The sequence below is a fragment of the Pelecanus crispus genome, chromosome 1 (assembly GCF_030463565.1).
Source record: "Pelecanus crispus isolate bPelCri1 chromosome 1, bPelCri1.pri, whole genome shotgun sequence".
Taxonomy (NCBI): domain Eukaryota; kingdom Metazoa; phylum Chordata; class Aves; order Pelecaniformes; family Pelecanidae; genus Pelecanus; species Pelecanus crispus.
This window is the reverse complement of record NC_134643.1, coordinates 168,391,523-168,412,907: the sequence shown is the minus strand read 5'-3', so window position 1 is coordinate 168,412,907 and position 21,385 is coordinate 168,391,523. Positions and strand designations below refer to the sequence as shown.

Here is a 21,385-nt window from a genome sequence, read left to right as displayed (position 1 = left end):
AGATCTGGGGGTGCTGGACAACTGCAGGCTCAATGAGTCAGCAGTGTGCCCTGGCTGACAGGGCAAACCGCATCTGGGGTGCGTCAAACACAGCATAGGCAGCCGGTCAAAAGAGGCGATTATCCCGCCATATTCAGCGTTGGTGCAGCCTCACCTGGAGGACTGCGTGCAGTTCTGGGCCCCACAATTTAAGAAGGATGTGAAGGGCCTTGAATGTGTCCAGAGGAGGGCAACAAAGCTGGTGAAAGGGCTGGAAGGCATGTCCTGTGAGGAGCAGATGAGGACCTCATAGGCTTGTCTGGTTTGGAGAGAAGGAGGCTGAGGGGCGACCTCATTGGTCTCTACATATCCCTGAGGAGGGGAAGTGGAAGGGAGGTGCTGAGCTCTTCTCCCTGGGATCCAGTGGGAGGATGCGTGGGAATGGTTCAAAGCTGCATCAGGGGAGGTTTAGACTGGACATTAGGAAGCATTTCTTTACCGAGAGGGTGGTCAAACACTGGAACAGGCTTCCTAGGGAGGTGGTCAATGCCCCAAGCCTGTCAGTGTTTAAAGGGCATTTGGACAATGCCCTTAAGAACGTGCTTTAACTTTTGGTCAGCCCTGAATTGGTCAGGCAGTTGGTCATCATTGTAGGTCCCTCCCAACTGAAATAGTCTAGTCTAAACACTTACTAATAATTACCCCCAAAATGTCATTTTTATGCCTAAGAGCCAATGAGACTTGCCAAAAAAAACCCCACAAGGGTTGGTTTTCTTACAAAAAGGTGTGAGCACCTTTCTCTCCCAGAGCAAGGGAACAAATCTACACTCATTCAAATGACCCGGCACAAAACTATGTCGATGCAATGCTCTGATCAATTCATGTACAGAGAAGAACAGGAATCAGTCCCACAGTGGTCTGAGGAACTTAAAAAAAAAAAATCCCGAGTCATAGCTTGTCCCAAAACATGGGAACAAGAAACAAAGCAAAAGCCAAGTCTTTCACTCTACTACACAAGTTAAAAATAGCTAAGAAAGCCAAGCAAGCAAAGCCAAAGCCAGAGCTATGGTGGCAGGAAGACAGAGGTTGAAGGGAGTTATAGGCATGTCTTCATATGGATATTAAATTCCTACCACAGCAACGGGGAGAAAAGGGACCATTGTTTTCTGGGAAACTGGAAGGTGGAAGACATGCGAGTTAAGCTCACAACAGAGGGACTTGCAGTTGCACAAGAGAGAGAAGCTGAAAATGTAGTAAGGGGAGAAACACAGCCTCACAGATGAATGTTTTCCAGCGTCTAATCCCTGCAGATCCCAGCCAACACAAAGAAAATGCCACAGGGGAAGAGTATCTCTTGCAACTTCCTTTACCCTTCAATCTGGGGTGAATACTCAGCTGTGCATGATGTCATTTCGGGTTTGGTGCATGATGTCATTTTGTCATTCTGGTGTACCACCACAGATGAGATCAGAAGCTCAACATCTTGCTTTGATTTTAAATGAGAAAGATGGTAACAACTGGACTGGTAACATAAACATCCTCAGAAGCAGCAGTGTCAGGAGTTGAAAAGAGGAGCCTTTCCCCGAAGCTGAAGTGAGCCTTGTTCTCATGTACGCTGAGGCCACTTTACATCACGCGGGATAAGACAGGGTTTACAAAGGAATGAATGTATAAATTAGCCCTGCTTGAAGGGTCCTTGCTGACAGGCAGAGTGGGTCTGAGCTGGAATGAACTTCATCTGTCCTAAGCCACCTGCGTGGGCTCCCTCTGAAGACCCTGGCAGTAGATAGGCGCCTGTCAGAAAGCCATGGATCCACACTGCCACGTCGCCGCCGAAGTCCAGCTCTGTTGAAAGCACAGTGGTCTGGGGCAGCAGAATCAGTTTTTGGAGATCAGGGCCAGGGCCCACAGCAGGTTCAGCAGCATTATCCACCTTCAGCAGGGTTACCCACCCAGCCTGCCCCTTCCACAGCCCCTCTGGGAAGGGGTGCCTATGCTTGTAAGGAGGCTCCTCTTCCTCATCCTCTTCTTCCCTGGGGCTCAGACTCAGACCTACAAGCCCCCAGGCTGTGCTCCTATCCTTCAACACTCGCTCCAGCCTCCTGGTTATAGCGTGGCAGCACACTGAAAACTTCTGATGGGCTCTAGCCAAAATTTGTCCCCACACCAGTCCCTGGATTCAACAAGCTTTACACCAACCAAAGCCGCTTTACCAGCAAAAGAACAGGTGAGCTCCTCATGTCAAAAAAACACAATGACCCAGACTTAGACTCAAGTCTCCTACCTCAGACTGGATTAGATCCCAGCTGATAGCTGCTTGGATTGGCCTAGCTTTCCACCACCAAAAGAAATCCAGTCTGCAGGACCTCAACGTGCTGTAACGGGAGAAAATATTAAAAAAAAACTTTTTTTTTTTCCCTTTCTGCTGCCCCGCCCTACAATAAATAGATCATAATGTCATGTAGACGAGACTTGGCTCTACAACCATGCCCCTGTTCCTTGACTCAGAAGCACTTCTCTGTGCCCCAAAGTGAGCTCTGGCTACAGCCTGACACCATAGCAGAGTGTGGCTCACCAACATCCAGACCCTTTGGCTCACTTCTCTTTCTCTTTTCCCTCCCGAGAAGGGGAGAGGACAGGTTGAGGTTGAACGGGAGCTGCAGCATACTCCATGCCCAATGCTGCTGTGCAAACAAGCCTCCTGCCGGCTTTCCCCTCTCCCTCTTCCCTGCCAGTGCCTCTCTGCAGCGTCACCTGCAAGTTTGGGGGTACCACGGAGGCAGAGAGCGGGCAGCGAGCCACCGCATCAGTGAACATGGCTGCGAACCCCATTTTATCCCACTGGGGTATTAACAGATCAACAAACAGCCCATTCCCATTGAGCTCTGACACACATCCAAGGCTACACCTAACTCTAGCTGGGTTTTTTTCCTTTTTTTTTTTTTTAAGTGTCTATAAGGTGATTACATCCGGGTTTGTGTCACACAGCAAAACCAAAGAGCATTCATCATAAGAATAATGATGTAAATGTGGCTTCTGATCCTCCAGTGATTGCCCGTCTGGCAAAAAGGTTTAGAAAATGTAACAATAGTTTTGAAATAAATAGGAGGAAAGTAAAGACCGGCAGTGTACTTTCCACATCAATGGCAAATATACTATTGATGTGGAAAGTAAACAGCTTCGAACAAGAGGAGATGCCGGTGGATAACTTTACACCTGTGAGCTGCAGGCTCGAATGCCAGTGCATTAAGACTGAGGTAGAAAATCCCGAGTTCATCACCTCACGTTGCAAAACCAGCTATTAAAAGCTGTATCGTCCGTGGCCGGGTAATAACAGGAGGCCAGCTGAAATGCAGAGGATTAAAAACACCTTGCTAGGTATTTCAAAAGCTTACCTCCTGTGCGTGACTGTGGAGCGCTCGGAATGATCGGCACCCCTTGTGTTCTACAAGCCTTGCTCAGAACTACCCCCCTGGCAAGGCTGCTTTTTTTTTTTTTGGGGGGGGGGGGGGGGGGGGGGTGCCTGCATGCAGCAAGAGATGCACACCTGAAAGCGCGGAGAAAACGCTAAGGAGGCACCTGCCGAGTCGCTGCCACTCTCTCCCGTGCCCTGCACCGCTCACCTGCAGGGGAAGGAGAAACTCCAGCCTAATTCCAGGGCGCCTGGCTGGTTGTTTATTTTCGGGTCTGGCTTTTATGGCTACCGCGGGGAACGCCCGCTCACACCACACACCCCCCCCCCCCCCAAGCCCCGCCGCAGGGCTGGGGTCGGCCCCGGGGGCCGGGGGGGACCCCCTGGAGGCGGTGCGGGGCCGACGGGGCGGGGGCGGCCCCGGGGGCACCGGCAGCTCCCGCTGCTGATTGGGCTGCGCCGCCCGGGGCCGCCGCCGCCGCCGCCGCCCCGCTCCGCCCGCCGCCGCCGGGACTCGGCCGCTCCCGGGCTGCCGCCGCCGCGGCTCCGCGCCGCCTGCCCGCCCGCCCTCCTGCCCGCCTGCTGCCCGCTGCCTCCCTGCCCTCCTGCCCGCTGCCTCCCTGCCCTCCTGCCCGCCGCCTCCCTGCCCTCCTGCCCGCTGCCTCCCTGCCCTCCTGCCCGCTGCCTCCCTGCCCTCCTGCCCGCTGCCTCCCTGCCTGCCCGCCGCCTCCCTGCCCTCCTGCCCGCTGCCTCCCTGCCCTCCTGCCCGCTGCCTCCCTGCCTGCCCGCCGCCTCCCTGCCCTCCTGCCCGCTGCCTCCCTGCCCTCCTGCCCGCCTGCTGCCCGCTGCCTCCCTGCCCTCCTGCCCGCTGCCTCCCTGCCCTCCTGCCCGCCGCCTCCCTGCCCTCCTGCCCGCTGCCTCCCTGCCCTCCTGCCCGCTGCCTCCCTGCCCTCCTGCCCGCCTGCTGCCCGCTGCCTCCCTGCCCTCCTGCCCGCTGCCTCCCTGCCCTCCTGCCCGCTGCCTCCCTGCCCTCCTGCCCGCTGCCTCCCTGCCCTCCTGCCCGCTGCTTCCCTGCCCTCCTGCCCGCTGCCTCCCTGCCTGCCCGCCGCCTCCCTGCCCTCCTGCCCGCCGCCTCCCTGCCCTCCTGCCCGCTGCCTGCCCGCCTGCCTGCCGCCGGGCCCATGGCGAGCACGTCGGCGGAGATCATCGCCTTCCTGCTGACCATCTCGGGCTGGGTGCTGGTCTCCTCCACGCTGCCCACCGACTACTGGAAGGTGTCCACCATCGACGGCACGGTCATCACCACCGCCACCTTCTGGGCCAACCTCTGGAAGACCTGCGTGACCGACTCCACCGGCGTCTCCAACTGCAAGGACTTCCCATCCATGCTGGCGCTGGACGGTCAGGCCCCCCACGACCCCCACCCCAACCCCATCCCACTCCCCAGACCAGCATGCGGGAAGCCGGGGGGCTCCAGGGCTCCCCCCCCTCCCCCCGGGCCGGCCCCTGTGCCTCGGCGGGGCTGGGGGGCAGTTGGGGGGGGTCGGCGGGGACCCCGGCGGAGGCGGCTCCCACGGGGGCTCGTGGGCAGGTGCGCACCCGTGGGAGTGGGTTTCTCGCCCCCCGAAACCCGCCGATTTAGATTCCGTTCGGTGCCTAAGTGCCCGTTTTGGCCTTTCTCGCTGTCGCTACCTGCTTCTTTTTTTTTTTTTTTTTCTTTTCTTTGCCCCGCCATCGGAATACTCCGTGCGTGTGGATTTGACACAAGAAGAATGCAGGCAAATTTTTCTTGCCGATTTATTTTCCGCCTGTCGTGACATTCCTCTTTTTTATGGTTTTGCCAGCCGTGCAACGGTCGGTGGAGAAGAACAAGCCTTTGCGTCATTTTGTTTTAATTAATGTTCCTTTGGGCTTTTCTGTGCTAAGCGGTTATTAACTTGGATGTAATTGCTTCGTTGATAAATGACAGTGTAAAAGCTTGGGGCGGTGAGGGATGCAAAGGTATGCAAAAGTGATGCATAGCTCAGCTTAGTTTTAGGGCAGTGTTATTTTGAAGCGAAGCTGCGAGTTTTGCTGTAGTGCCTGACACCAAAGACTGAGCTGGTGCTGCGTTTCTTCCCCGGTTCAGGGGAAACATTTTTGCCCTTTAAGAAAGCCCTACTGGGAAACTGGGTGACTGCAGGAAATCTTTGCGACTGAACTCTTAGTTGATAAATCCGCACTGATTATGGCCGGTAGAAACAGGGGAAGCGCGGCTGGCATCGGTTTGTAGCCTCTGGAGTGACTGTAAAGAAAGGGAGGAAAGTTTTTTCAAATGATTGCACCTTTTCTAGGTTTTTATGGTCATAAATGAATAAACTCTACAGGGTCCCAGTGGCTTTGATACTCCCAAAAAATCAGGTGTGCTGTCCACGGTCTGGCCAGACGCTGCCTTTGCGCGGGAGTCTGGGAGTGGATTTTGGTGTGAAAGGTTTGTTTAAAAGGAAAAGAAAGTCTGTTAATCAAATCACTAACAGAGATTAATATTATCGTAACAGGGATTAATATTATCTTGAGGTTAATTAATACCAATATCAGAAAACCTTTAACCTCTGTACATAGAAAGGGCTAAAAGAGGTCAAGATACTAAAAAGAGGGAACGCGTGCAACCCTTAAGCATCCCTATTGCAGGCAGCTTCCCTCGGATGGAGAAGTACCGTTCCCCAGACCTTCTTTTCACCCAGCCCTGTGGTGGCAGAGGGGTTTGCCGGTTCTTCCGAAGGGGTGGGAGAGCTGGCTTAACTCCGCCGGTCTCAGTGACCCTACGGCCAAGTGTAGCAGCCGAGAATGTGGCTTCCAGGCTTGGGCAAGGAGCCGTGGTCTGTGTGCGGGTGGGCACAGAGTGATCACCAGCGCGTAACCTTTCGCATCCACCGAATCTACTGTTTAGCTGTTCTTTTAGTGCTGGGTTAATCTGTTTTCAGAAGAAGAAGAGCGTAGTCACAAAGCAAGTGTGCAGAATTGGGAACATTTAGAATTCCAGAAAGAAGAAGAAATGCGACAGCAAAGTCCTTACCACCCCTTTGTCCAAACTCAAGTCTAGGAAGCCTTGTGCATTGGGTAGGACGCTCCACTTGCCCAAGGAATGAGTTTCTGAGGTGCCTGCTGCACAGTGAAACAGCTGTCCGAGCACTGACTCATTTTGGACAGAAGTAAATCCGAAATGCACATCTGGAGGGGCCTTTATCCCATCCTTCTGGCCAGACAGTTTATCAGTAGTGGAAGGAAGCTTGGCCGCAGTGTTTCTCAAGAACATCTCTAAATGCTGTGGGGCCAGATCCCGCTGCCCAGGCGCGATGTGGATGAAAGGCAGGCTGGAGGGAGAGTGCCGTCGCCCCCACAGCACAGGCCGGGCAAGCTGGGACAGGGCAGAGGGGCAGCCACCACAACCAGAGGTGCTTTTGGTAGCTAGCCTAGCCCAGGCTCCCCTGCTAGCGGTTACGGGCTCTGCTGGGAGCCTGTTACCGCCTCTGACGGTGGGTGGGTACGTCGCCCCTTTTGCCCGAACCCTTCCCCGGTGCAGGAGCGTGCTTGGGGGTTGCAGTGGGTCATGCATAGCTTAGAAGGATTTGTATGTCAGCATGAAGCTGAATCTGCTTTGGCCTTCAAGTAGCCTCTCCCTTCCTCTTTGCACAGGCTTATGTGGCTGAGCCGGATCCCATTCCCTGTGACGGGGAACATGGGAACTTCCTCGCTCCATCCTCAGGTGGGGGACTCAGAAGACACAAAAAAGGGCAGATCTGGCTTCCCATTTTCCCTGAAGTGGTTGTGAGCCGAAGAAGTAACCCTGTCAAGATACATGTAGGGATAACCTGTTGCTCTCCTCAAAACGGTAGGGCAGGACTGGGAAATTATTAGAACTTGTTTTGTTGTCCCAGGGAAAGGTGGCTGCAGTCCACTCCTTCCTCACTGAAAGGGAGAGAATTTGCCTCGCAGAGCAGTTCCTATTCTATGGAAATATCTTTTTGTCAAATTGGAGACGTCTTGAGTTTTGCCGCACTTCTTGTCTGGAGAGACCGCTCAGGTCCACCAGAGGATCAGAGGCAAAACAAAGGGGTAAGAAATTGGGGTATCACCATGCTGGTTGCTGGGGCACTCCTGTGGGGTGCAGAAGTCCTTCCTTCTTCAGAAGCAATGTCATAGTTTGGGTCAGGAGTTATCTGGAGATGGTTCCTTGTTACCCTTGTTTTGGTTTGCATCATGGAGTGGTCTTGGACCGTGCCCCCGGATTGCCGTAGGGTGGCACAGCAGTGGAGCTGCCCCGATGGCTTTCAGGCCATCGCTCCAAACGAGCGGCCGCCAGAGAAAATTGCATGATGCCCTTCCACCTTTATGCATTCCTGTACAAGAAATGAGTTTGGCCAGCCCTCGTTAAAGGGCTCAGCCCCACACTCTGTATGCAAGCAAAACTGTTCTTGCTGTCTGTGGGACTTGCAATCATTTTGCGTTTACTTTTGTGCGCTACTGGTCATAGGTGGAAACTTAGTGATGAAACTACCTTCCCTAAAGAGGACGTATCAGTTACTGTGTTTCCACCAGTGGATCTGATGACCTTATGCAAGAACAGAGCTGAACAAAAATTCACTTCTGAGCTAAAAGAGGGTGTTAGAGCTTAGAAAAGCAGACAAAGCAATGGGTGTGTACTTTTAGAAGGAATCTGCGCTGTATCTGTAAGGCAACCTCTTATACTTCACGTGATGCAGACTGCAAGATGCCACCAGAGGCACTTATTGTGAAAGTGACAATCCCCAGAATTTTGCATATGGTTTTTTTCTGAGTGTCATCTGATATGAATATATGAATTCCTCCTAACTCTTTGTGAGCATGAGAGACAAGCGTGAGAGCAGTGAGGCAAGAAAGATGAAGGTCTAACAAGATTAATTTGAATGCAGGACAAAACACATTTGTTTAAAAAAAAAAAAAAAAACACCTTGAAATCGGTTTCTCTTGGAATGCTGCTAAACATGACTTTATGAGTAATGCACGTTTGTCTGCTTGTCCGTGTAAAACGTACGGCTATCTGTTGCTTGGGAGCTTCATTTGGGTGGTCAACATGTACATGGCAAGCTTCCTACAGGAGCTGGTGCAAATACAGACAATAAATATTTGGAAAGGGGATAGTCTTTGGTCTTGAGTGGAAGAAATAGGCAGCTCCTCCTTACACTTCTCTGCATTATAAGCCTTGGTTAAGCAGTGTAATGTTCTTGCTTTCTAGGAAGCAAAGACAAAGTTTAATTACTTTTACAGCCAAATGCTATACATAGTCTTAACATAGGGTCTGAGCAACAGGAGGCGGGATTTGGTGAAAAGGTTGATTTTACCCTTTCATGCTTCCTAGTGCTCCAGTCAACCTAGTGGGACTAACAGAGTCTTCTGCTCTTCTATGTTACTGGTTCAGATTGTGAATTTTTTTTCATCTATTTTGTTTTAAAAATGTGTGCCAGTTGGATGATTGCCGTGGTGAACGGAAACAAGTCCCGCTGTGGCTGGCCTGCCCAATTTGGTGAAATATTTAGTGAGGAAGGTTATTCATTCAGCAGAACTGAGCAGTCCTGCAGCTCATGCTGTTTATAATTGAAAATGATTTCTGGGTGAGTGAGTTAATTATTTCTTGCTGTCTCACTACCCTCTGCCTATTCTAAAACTGTGTATTGACCTTCAGGAACAGCTGAATTTCAGCCGTGTGGTTCCTAGCATATGTTGGTTATTTTGGTTGGGGTGAATATTTACTGTTTCTCCTAGGAGTTTCAGACATAAATAAAAGTTTAGAGGACCTCTGGGTAAATATGTTCATGGTTCAGCACTTTAATGTGTCAATTAGCTACTAACAGTGTCAATAAATTGGACCTGTCAAAAATAATAGCTTCCTTGCCAGTCTTCATCTCCCGCTTTACCCGTGTGCTACAAGAAATACATTACACACCATCGAAAGTAGTAAAAGCCAACTTTTCCATGCCTATGGCAAAAATTAACAAAGCAAGTCTGCTTTCTTCAGACTTGGGTTTTATAAACTAAGAACCACCTTTTGAAATCTTCATAAAGCCCTTTTCCTACTGACATCCCTTGGGTTTTGCCCGAGTGAAGAAAAAGGAGTAAGAACAGGGGATTTGGCTCAAAAGCAGAGGAGTACCTATCACCCGAGTTTGCACTGAACTGTTTGGGAGTACGGTTTTATGTCACTGTTGAGGAAATTTTATGCCGTCCAGTTGGATGAGAAGGGTGGTCATCTTGCCTGATTTTAGGTAACCGCAATCTGGCTGTTCGCTGTGAGTCACCCTAGGCTCTCCGCTCCAGTTACCACAAATGGAGAAAAGGAGGTTTCTTGAGAGGGTGGCTCATCCTTCTGCCACAGAATTCTACCTTATAGTTCAGACTTAACATACCTGATTATAACGATAGACACTTCAACAGGCACAAATGACACCCTCTCTCTTATATTCCAACATGAGAGGTGTACGACAGCTGCAGTTGTTTCATTGACTCTGCATTTCTTTAGCAGATGGGCTATGGAAGCGTGTTGCAAACTGAAGAAGTCTATATGTATGCCAACAGATGTAGATAAATGGCAGTAGGTTGTGTTCACGGACGTGCAGCACAGCACCTAAATTCAGTAGGACTGATAAAATGGGGTGTTACCTGGTACAAATTGCTGCGTCTGTGCCGCTTGTTGCTCAAAGCTGTGAATCAATGGGTTTTTCAAAAATAGTGTTCAAACACAGAGCAGTCATCCTGGAGCTGATATGCCTCCAGCAGCGGCCAAAGTGGATGGCAGTAAGGAGAGTGGAAGGCAGCCAAGCATCGGTGATAGCCATCTGCAGCTCAGGGACCTGCCAGCCAGCCAGATTTCTCTTTAATGAATGTATCCCGTGTCTTTTTGAATCTCTGTAAACCTTTAGCATCCACATACCCTGCGGAAAGGAGTTCTGCAACTTAGTTATATGGACAAGCGCACTTTTTGTTTTGAATCTGCTGCTTTCTGTTTTCATTAGATGTCCTCTAGTTCCTGTTTTAATATAGTAATTTCCTATATACTAAAGACTTTTATGCAGGGGTGTTTTTTTGGTTTATTTGTTATTACGTAATATTTGGTGTAATAGGCAATAAAAACATGGTTTAGCTCTCAATGTTTCCACCCACTGGAGATCAAAGCAAAATGAATGAATACCCTAATAGTGGAAGTACATTTTCATTTTAAATGAGATGTAACAACAGGTTATGAAGAAAAACATCTTGTGATGGTTATTCAGCTGTGTAAGATTGCAGTGTTCCCCCCTGTAAACAGTGATATGAGATTATCCAGTCTTTCAATTACAAGATATTCTCCGAAGGGAGAAGAGGCCAAGCAACCCGTTGTCCTGCTGAAAGGCTCTGCCCCTGGGAGGTCCAGCTCAGAGCAGTCTCAGCCAGCACAGCAAAATTGTGTGTGGTTGAAGCCAGCCACATTTCTCCAGGCTTAAGTACGGCAGTAGTTTGCTTTATCTCAAAGGGTTACTGCTGTCCATGAAGCTGAGCACGTTTGACTTCCCTGCAGAATGAGGGCCGCCGTGGATCCGACTCAAATCGGTGGCATGTCCAGGCAGGCCCAGGGCTGCAGCCAGGGCCAGTGCTGCCAGTCGGATTGCATCCGCACCACACATGCACCGCAAGACTGGCACCTAAGACTTGCTTTGTGTGCACCGCGTGGCTCCGCAACCTGTGACGGCCGCCGTGCCAACCAGGTGGAGTTGCTTTTCAAAACCTCATGGGTACAACCTCTTGCAGACACTGTACCCAATGCCACGAGATTATTTTTTGCAGCCCTGAATACCATAGTATGTTTCTTATGAGCTGGGCTGAGGTGATGATGCCCTCTGAAGGGCATACATCACCTAGGAGAGTGCACTCAATGGTAAGGTGACATTACTCCAGCCAAGGTCCGATGTGGTTTGCAATAGTGAATGCCTGACGCTGCGCAGAGGGAGAGGAGCTGCAGCGAAACCCGTTGTGGTCCCAGTTCTCACATTAGCCGTGCTCTTTCTCACCGCAGGTTACATCCAAGCCTGCAGAGGACTGATGATCTCCGCCGTCTGCCTGGGCTTCTTCGGTGCCGTTTTTGGACTGGTTGGGATGAAGTGTACAAAAGTCGGAGGCTCCGATCAGACTAAAGCAAAAATAGCTTGTTTAGCTGGACTGATTTTCATACTCTCTGGTAAATATGCCTTATTTCTTTAAGTTTGGGTATTTGAAGTCATACCAGAGCTGCTTCTTTTCTGCAGAAATCCACGCGCAATTCTCCATGACTTCATTGGCTTCAGGGTCACGCCCAAAGCTCTTCTGCTGGCTCCACTGAATGGTTTGTCTTATGCTTTTCAGGGTTGTGCTCTATGACTAGTTGTTCCCTGTATGCAAACAGGATCACGTCTGAGTTCTTTGATCCTTCTTTTGTTGCACAAAAGTAAGTACTTTCCTATACCCATAAATCTTTCAAAGAAGTAGACCTTAAGTTTCAAACTGTGCACCAGAGCCCATTTAGACAGAGAGCAGGTGCTTCTCCTCTTGGGCAGAGAAGGAGAGTGGCCTGCAGTTTTATTTAATCATATTTTCCAACTGTAGTAACCGTGAGCTTAAATTTAATGAACAAACACCTTCCCGTACAGTGATTGCTCTGTAATCTTTGTGCCCAGGCTTATTGCAGCTCGGCAGGGTTCTGCCCCGCTTGCCGCAGAGCGAATGGGGATAAGCAGGAGTGAGCTTGTGTTTATGTCAGAGATGAAGCAAAAGGATTGCACAAGACAGAAGCGCTCAATTAGGCGCATCATTCGATAGGAAAGGAAGAAAATTATTTCCTTAAGCTTTTGATAGAAGGTGGTTTCCATAAAGTTGTCGAGCACTGCGCAATCTTGACTCCTCTTGAAGAGAGGTTTCTGCAGGCTCTGTGGACTTTTTGCTGAGTGATTTTCAAATCCAGATGACTGAAATTTGGATCACAAACCTTATCGTAACCCGTGATCATATAAGCACTAACATAAACCCTTTGGCTATATGTGTAATTAAATTTAAGGGACTGAGTGTTTATAGAATTGCAGGATCCATACCAGAAATAAAGAAGCATCCCTAAAGACTCCCTTTAGAGCTGTGCAAGTTCTCATGACCTACGAAGGCAGCAATTCACAAACCAGTGCTTGGATTTTGGGTTCACATCCACCAAGTCTGAAAACATTGGCTGTAAATTATACCATCATGGACTTTCTTGTTTTGGCTTCTTACATAAAGCTATCTTTAAAGACAAGAATTTCAAAGTTTTCTTGGTGGTGATTCCAGAATAAGTCAAGCATCAGGTACAAATTTCCCTGAGACCCAAGAAAGGGCTCAGTAAGGAACCCTGAGCCTTTCCATTTCTCCTTGATAGAAAGAAAATAGTCTGAATAAATAACATTAACTGCATCCACGTATGTGGTAGGGCTGTGGTAGGGCTGACACTGCTTCTCCTGTCTTGAAAACAGGTTCATATTAGTTTCCTCCATAATTCTGCTATAGTTTCTGCTTGTTTGGACGGTGAGGACAGGATCCAAAGGCCTCCAAAAGAAACAAGGATGTGAGGTGCTGTGAAGAAAATGGAGCCTGGCTATATAGCCAGAAGTTAATTATTCATCAGGCTTACTGTTCCTAGTGAAAAATACCATGGTTGTTGCCAGAAGTCCCTTTCCTACGCTGTATTCCTACACTCTTCTGCTGCAAAAGAGCAGGCAGACCTCACAGTGGAGTTTTACTGCGAGGGAATGAGAAATCCAGTTTAAATCTCAAAATAGAGGTACTAAAACATCCTCTGCAGAAATTACCTTTTTCCTGAACAACCAGCGTAGCTCAGCTGTGGGGACACATAATCACGACTGCAAAGATCAAGGCAGAGAGGAAAGCCGGAAGTTGTATTTTGAGTTGGCACGGTGTATGTAGCTCATGCAATGACCTTGCATCAGCTGAAGCTAACGCTGGCGTTCGACTCTTTTCTCTCTCAACCAATGTAAAATACGTTGGAGTAATGTATTTTGTTGCCGTCCGTGAACTCTTACTTTAATATGTATGGCAGAAGCATGTAATACGCTTTGCTGGTATATTCTGGAAATTTGGCATTGGCTCTTCACTGAGAGAGGGTGCTGCTTTGGGTTTCAGTCTTTCACCTTTTACTGCACATTTCTCTCCTGAATTTATTCTGGTGGTGTCAAAGACAGGCTTGAGATGCTGTTAGTGGAAAACAAACACCACGAGATGTTAGCATCATCTCGGCCATCAGAATTTCCCTTCAGCCTTCTGCATTTGGAAGAGGCACCCTGGCTATGTATGGGTGCAGGAGGAACCAGAGACCTGCCTAAAGCTGTTGGCCAGGAGACTTCTGGTTTGAATTATGTACCAAACTGAGGAATGGCAGGCACCATGGGGACACCCTAGAACCCACCTTACTTAGAAAGAAATCTTAGGCTGGACTTCATGTCCCAATGCGATAGTTTGCATTGCCAGTTTAAAACAGCTGCAAAGGAATTGCTTGACCCTACATAATAACACACGCAGAGTCTTGGGGACAGCACGGGATGCCTTGGTGCTTGCAGCCAAGATGGATTTCATTTTTCTTCAGACATCTGTAATAGGGGAAAATCTGTGCTTCTGTTTTGCTGTCTTGCTAATGTTGGTCCCACAGCTTCTCTTCGGAAACTATTTTGTCACTTTACTACTTTAATTAAAAAAAACCCTCTTACAGTCTTTATCCTTTTTGTCCTTTGCTGCAGTTTGAACTCCATAATCATGATCATTCTCACTGATGAACAGGGTTAGTGTATCCAAATTATCTGACTAACTTCCTTTTCTCTTTTATGGAGAATTGTTTCCCTTCAGCTTTCTTGTCTCTGAATGGATTATGCAGAGTTCACACAGGCCCTCTTTCCACTGTCCTGCTGTTATATTTGAATCTATTTTTCATTTTCCAAGAATCATAAGAATTAGACATTCAAAATGCGTATTTCCCTTGGGTAGTTGTGCTGATTCGGTAGGTAGGTAGGTCTCTCCTTTACATATGCCGACATCTAGCTGGCTAATGAAGCTTCCACTGGTTTGCTTGGAAGTTTACTTCGTGGTCCTAATGTACGTAACAACTAGAATGTTTTTCTTCTATACTGATATTGTACTTTCTTTCTTTCACTGAATTCTGCCTCTCTTACTGGATTACAGCAAAAACTCTGCTTTTAGCCTGCTTGGTCAGTGTAGCTGAAGGTGGCTTTCAGTTCTCTGCAGTTGAATTCTCGTAGTCCTCAATGATCACCAGCTCTAAGCCTCTTCATCAATGTCCCACTCCCTGCTGAGCTGCCAGCGATCTCTAATCAGATTGATTTCACTGACCGGAGACAGTGGATATGCTGAAGCACACGCTTCGGAGAGCGGCTGCTTTGGTTCTTGCAACCAAGAATTGTAAGAACAGAAGAGTGTGTTTCCTGCAAAGATTTTAATGATAAAGAGGAAAGGGAAAAACAGCAAGTGCAGAAATTTCTTCTAAGAAAGCCTATCTCCTTTTTTTTTTTCTTTTTTTTTCTGGAGGTATCAATGTATGTAAGTGTTTTTTCATATGGTAAGGTTTTTTTACATACTGGATTTTGATGGAGGTTATGGTTGGCTTCTTAAATGCTGAAAAGATGGATTGGATAAAAGCCAGGAAGCCATACACAGGCTGATATGCAATTGAAAATTTGAAGTTTTCCTCATAAGCACCAGTGTAAATCAGAAAGGTTTTTTTGTCTGTTTAGAGATGTGGAGGAAAGACCAATTAGGCCAGCTCTGCAACTCATTAACCTAGCGGTGTGGCAGTCACCCAAGAAGGGTGCATATATGCAATCTGTTTATACATGTTATAGTAACAAATGTTGCTTAAAAAGTACAAACAATCCCAAGAACAAAGGCCGGACCCAATGTCTTCTTTCCCAACTAGCAGGCAAGAGTCAGGTAACCCTTTTCTACCCAATTAAACTCAATGTAATCTTGATTTCTTTCCTGTACAACTGAAGAGCTTCAGGAGGGGAGATGGTAATTGGTCTCCTTATCTCTGTCACATTAGCCTCTGGCCAACTGTTTAATGTTGTTAGGTGGAAATGTGGAAATGAACTTGTGTTTCCCACTTTCTAGGCAAATGGTCTTGACGAGTAAGTTGTTACAGCAACAGCCGTCCTGGGTCTTGGTCCAGCTGTGTCCTGCAGCACCGTGGTGGTCTGCGCTGGCTTTTGTGGGGAGCCTGACCCTGGTCCGTGTACCTTAGGTGTGCTCTGGCAGTACCTGCGGGATGGAGGGATCCCCAGGATGGGGCTGACCTCACATTGGAGTTAGTCACTTTGATATGCCTTTACAGCTCGTTGAAAGAGGTGCCTTGAGGGTGTTTTAGAAGCCTACTTTGTGTGTATTTCTTGCGTGTTGACTACAACGGGATCCTAGGTGATGAGCTCTGATGTAGATATCTGCTGCTAATCAGAGAACCCCCAGTCCTTGAACAGACAGAAATCTGCTCAAGTCTTGTGAAAACTGTAGCACATGGTTGGAAATGGGAGCATAGTTAGAATTAAAGCTTTACACGCTTCGCAGATTTTTAAGTCAAACGGAGCTGGGCGTAGAGTTTTGCAGGGTGAAAGGCAGCTGAGCGATGGTTTCCAGCAGTTTAATTTGGGGATTGGATGCCTAAATCCCACACTGGGTATGGAGAATGTTTGGAGGAATCTGATCCTTTTTTAACAAGGGATGATAAATAAAAACTCTGCTTAGATATGTGAACAGAAAATGAAAAAGAAGCCTAGAAGTTGGAGCACTAGCAGGGCCATGAGGAGTCAGGTGCAAGCCCTCACGAAGTGTCCTACCTCTGAGCTCCAGTGGCTCCATCTCTTTTTGGCAGCAAGTCCCTGACTCAGAAATGACTTGAACCTGGGTGTCCACATCATCTAGCACTGATATCCTAAGTGTGGCTTTTTCTCCCTGTGTGACTTTTTTTTTTAAGTCCATGCTTTACCTCTGGTTAGAATCTCAAGAAAACATGGAAATGTGATTTTTCTTTTTTTTTTTTTTTTTTTTTTTTTGTTGTTCTCCAACCAGTGTTCACCCTTGTGTGACCTATTATAGAAGTTGCTATATAATTTTCTGGGTGTCTGGGCTCACAGGCAATTTTTGAGTGTTTCCGCAGTGTCATCTTTGTAAAGATACAAGTTTTGTAGAACAGCTTAACGGGCGTTTTCAGTTACGTATTTCAGCTAATGTTAAATTAGGATGTGTTCACATGGAAATGTTCAGAACTAGCTGAAAAGCATGCAACTGCGCAGTCTTCCTGTTGTTCAGGCAGGCTGTCAAGCAGAGGCTTTCGTTCGGCTGCCTCAGCAGAGTTTACAATAAATGAACAAACTTACTATCAAAGGCTTGAACAGCACAGCCCCCTGACCAGTAACTGTGGCTGGATGGGGGACAGGGGCCTGTGTTTTCAGCGCAGGATTCTGGGATTCAGGAAGAGGTAAAGGTTTCTTCAAGGAGGAACTGGAGCAGAGCAGAAGGAGCAAGAGACACCCAGTCTGTGCTAAATAGTGAGGAATAGGAGGGACTCTGGAGACTGTTGGGCCTGCGGTCTAACGTGGGTCATCCTGAAAGTGTTTCAAAGAGCGGTACCTCGGGCAGAGAGCTGGTGAATGGAGCAGACAAGTGGTAGCCATGGCTTGCTGCTCGTCTTGAAGCTCCAGAGCTCAGGTTATGGGCGCCGAGCTCGAGCAGCGGGAGGAAAAGAATGTCTTCCCCATGCCCTTCTTTTCCTTCAGGTACCACTGTTGCTTTAGAGGCTTGGACTTGCCCCCGTGTGATAACGCTCCTGAAGCAGCACCATCTCCTCTCGGAGTCAAACTGAGCAGTTTCTGGCTGCAAACACGTGGTGGCTGCCCCGGGTGGCAGAGGGGACTGTTGGTGGTGACCCGGAGCCGTGCCCAGGGGCTCGGAGGGGAGCGGCGTCTCCCAGCCTGAATCCAGCCACAGGGACTAGAGAAGCAGAAAGTTGCCAGCACGTGCACCTGTGCGTGCATGCACACGTGCATCTGCACACATGTATGTGCATATCTGTATATGCATGTATCAGATACATCTGTATACGTATATGCATACATTGCGTATGTGTGTATAGGTATTGCGTATGCATATTATATATACACGTATAAAAACCTCGTGTTTTAAGCAGGCTGGAGTGTGGCTAGGGAGGGAGATCCCGAGAGCCCAAGGGGAGAGTTAAGGAGAGTTGTCGGCAGCAGCTCTAGTCACCAGCTCAGTGAAAGCCCCGGTCCAGCTTGGGAGCCAGCGGGAACAAACCCAAAATGGTCCACGGGGATAGGAGCCATGTGCTGTAAATGGGTCAAAGAATCATGTAACCCTGCAGCCAAGCAATCCAGGAGGAGATGTGGAAAAGCCAGGCACCCTGGCTGGCTGCGTGGGGAGATACGCATAGCCCAAGCGTACCGCAGGGACGGAGTTTGCCTCCTGAGTTAGAGGGAAATAATGAAAAGAACACGGGTGAACGGCAGAGCTGCTGATTTTGCGATATAACGTGTCAATGGCAAGTTATTCAGGAAAAAATAAAATTTAGTTCTTTTATTCTGAAAAACTGTTAAATCCATGCTTTCTTTTGTTAAACCCATTTATTAACTTCCTGTAGGTATGAACTAGGAGCAGCTTTGTTCATTGGATGGGCTGGAGCTTCACTCTGTATAATTGGTGGCAGTATATTCTGCTTCTCAATAGCTGAAAACAGTAATTCTCCAAGGTAAAACACAAGTTGTACTTATTGTACCCACTGTATGTATGTGGCTTGATTACTTTTCCAAAACACTTTGTAGTGAGACTCAGAAAAGGATTGTGTGGATGAAGGGAAACAATGGGATTTAAGGATAATGCTCTCTCCATCATTCATGTAATTAAGAAAAGCTGTTGACTCAGAACAAATACTTGTGTTATATATACTTGATAATTTTACTACAGCCGGAAAAAAAATGCGTTCACTGATGTAGGAAAAGTGGTCAAGTCACCTTACAGATGTGAACAGACAAGTTTGTTTAATCACAAATCATCAGATCAAAAGTGAGAGAGGTGAAGGACCGTGGTGGTGGCAGTAGGACCTCCAGCAGCAGAAGAGGGGCGAGAATGAAGAGGCACAGCTGGAGGGAGTGACTCTTCACCTAGGATCTGCCACAGCCTCAATATTTCATGTTTGGGCCCTAATTTACTTGGCTGTAAACAAGGGATACAAGTTTATATAAAAGTGAATTGCAAAGAGAGATGCTGGAGGGGAAATGTCAAATGAGAATGAGACCACAGAGGCAAGGAAGGTGTGTGTACCCCCTGAAATTTGTAGGTACACTCCTATACATTTCTTCTAGTTTTATATTGCCATAACGCTTGGATACAGAGAAGTTACCTGGCTGTAGGATGAGCTGTAAATGGTTGATTCTCTTTTCTTTTCAGGAGGGGGTATGCATATAATGGAGCCACATCTGTGATGTCTTCTCGTACAAAGGTCCACAACAGCGTCCCAGACAAAACCCCACCAAAGCACTTTGACAAGAATGCTTATGTTTAATTGTACTGTTGGAAGATTCAAAGCGTTTTAATGTACGTTTCATGCAGAGTGATTTCCCCCCAACCCCAATGTAATTATCACTAAGACAATGAATTTTTAAAACATTAACTTGCAGCTTTTTACGTATTGATGTAAATTTTATTATATAATATTTTAAGATTGATGTTGGTATTGTGAAGTTTATACCTGGGAATCATGAGCTGATGTTGCTTTCTTGAAAAAAAATAAATGGGGTATTTACCAACTCAGTATGTCAGTTGCTTATGGGAATGGCATCACACACATCATACTGACTGCGGTGCATCACTGCAACCGTTTCTGAAATGGGTTCAGTACTGGAGAAAACAGCCATACTCTGTGCAGGTTAATATGTAAAATATCTCACCACTGATTAGCAGTGAAGTCGGAATTGCAGAGCACATCGTAAGTGCAGCACCAGACAGTGAGTCAGTGGGAACCAGCAGGCTCTTACCGCCTTATCACATTGCCGCGATGGATGAACGTGCAACTTGGTCAATTTGGTGCCATAGGAATAAGACGAGGAAGAGACTGGGTAAAGTGTAAGTAAGTATGGGATTTCGGGAGGCAGGAGCAGGTACTGAAAAGAATCAGGGCCAGTTGTTATGAAGACAGTCACTAGAGAGGCCTAAGAAGAACGTGTGCATGAGAAGAAGAATACATGCGTGATCGTGAGCATTTGTGTGCATGGCAGGGAGAGAAAAAGTTGAGGCTGCCGCCTTTGGGGAGTTTTGTGGTGGGCAAGACAAGGCTTGGAGACAGTTCCTATGTTCTGGATTTGCTTTGTGCCGCTGGGCTCCTGCCCTGCCTCAGCGCTCAGCCCTGCTGAGGACAAGTCACTTCCAGGAGGTTGCTTTCGTTCCATCCTGCTGGGCAGGGGGCCGGGACACCTTTGGCTCCAGAATGGCTCCAGGCCACTGGGTTACAAAAGGGAAGGAAAAACCCCAGGCAATACCAGCTGGCCTGCTCTGCCAATGACATTCCTGAAGGACTGACCAAATAAAAGCAGGCAATACTTAACAGCGCTTTTTTTAGAATCATAGAATCGTTTATGTTGGAAAAGACCTTTAAGATCAACCAGTCCAACCATTAACCTTATATTAACAAGTCCACCACTAAACCAATTAAGGGTAGAGTAATAATTAATATCATGTTTCCTGGCTTGGTGGCTGGATTATTTTTTAATGAAAGTAAAACTAGGAATCATTAAGGTTGGAAAGGATCTCTAAGATCATCAGTCCAATCATCAACCCAACACCACCATGCCCAATAAACCATGTCCCAAAGCGCCACATCTACCTGTTTTTTGAACACCTCCAGGGATGGTGACTCCACCACCTCTCTGGGCAGCCTCTTCCAATGCTTAACCAGTCTTTCTGTGAAGAAATTTCTCCTAATATCCAATCTAAACCTCCCCTGGTGCAGCTTGAGCCCATTTCCTCTCGTCCTATCGCTAACTACATGGGAGAAGAGCCCAACACCCACCTCACTACAACCTCCTTTCAGGTAGCTGTAGAGAGCGATAAGGTCTCCCCTCAGCCTCCTCTTCTCCAGGCTAAACAACCCCAGTTCCCTCAGCCACTCCTCATAAGGCCTGTGCTCCAGACCCTTCACCAGCCTTGCTGCCCTTCTCTGGACACACTCCAGCACCTCAATGTCTTTCTTGTAGTGAGGGGCCCAAAACTGGACACAGTATTCCAGGTGCGGCCTCACCAGCGCCCAGTACAGGGGAACAATCACCTCCCTGCTCCTGCTGGCCACACTATTCCTGATCCAAGCCAGGATGCTGTTGGCCGCCTTTTTAGCTGATCATGAGTTAGTTACTACAGTTCAAAAATTCAGCTAGCACTTTTTTGGGGCTTGTCATAGAAATATGATGGCTTTTGAGGGAATATTTCTACAATGATTTAATAAATGAGATTAGAGATTAGGAATAACCACAAAATGCTTTCTAGACTGGGACCCTAAAATTAGACACAAACTCAGGTCTGTCTTGAGGTTTGAACTGATAGACCCTTGGAGTTTCATTTTGGGACATGGGTGTAAATATAAAAACATAAATAGTCCTATCTATTAATGGCACAGTATGACAGAAAAGGTTTTATATCTGATACCATCCAAAATACATCAAAACTACAAAGCTATTCAAGGTTCTTTTTATTTTACCTTGGTTTTCTATTTGTATTTTGTGGTTTTTTTTAAGAAGGCAGCCACTATGGACAAAACAGAAATAGGGAAGTACTTGAGCAATGGCAGGTCAGTACTTTCCTCACCCTAGCCTGACGTTTTAATTTCTTTTCCAATTTTTGTGCTTTTGTGTTAACTAAAACTCA

The 21,385-nt window shown here is 47.7% G+C and overlaps 1 protein-coding gene across 3 annotated transcripts in view; it reads left to right on the top strand.

Annotated features, from left to right (window-relative positions):
• The window catches only part of CLDN10 (claudin 10), a 64,239-nt gene extending 45,205 nt beyond the window's left edge, over nucleotides 1-19,034 (top strand). The window contains exons 1-5 of one of the 3 annotated variants that reach the window (XM_075727589.1): nucleotides 4,573-4,792; nucleotides 11,577-11,618; nucleotides 11,783-11,864; nucleotides 18,114-18,221; nucleotides 18,920-19,034. In XM_075727589.1, the coding sequence (XP_075583704.1) occupies nucleotides 4,573-4,792; nucleotides 11,577-11,618; nucleotides 11,783-11,864; nucleotides 18,114-18,221; nucleotides 18,920-19,034 (567 nt within the window). Of the gene's footprint in view, nucleotides 1-4,572; nucleotides 4,793-11,456; nucleotides 11,619-11,782; nucleotides 11,865-18,113; nucleotides 18,222-18,919 lie in introns of those variants that run through there. The other 2 variants (XM_075727587.1, XM_075727590.1) reach the window with 2 other exon arrangements.
• The last annotated feature ends 2,351 nt before the right edge of the window (nucleotides 19,035-21,385 follow it).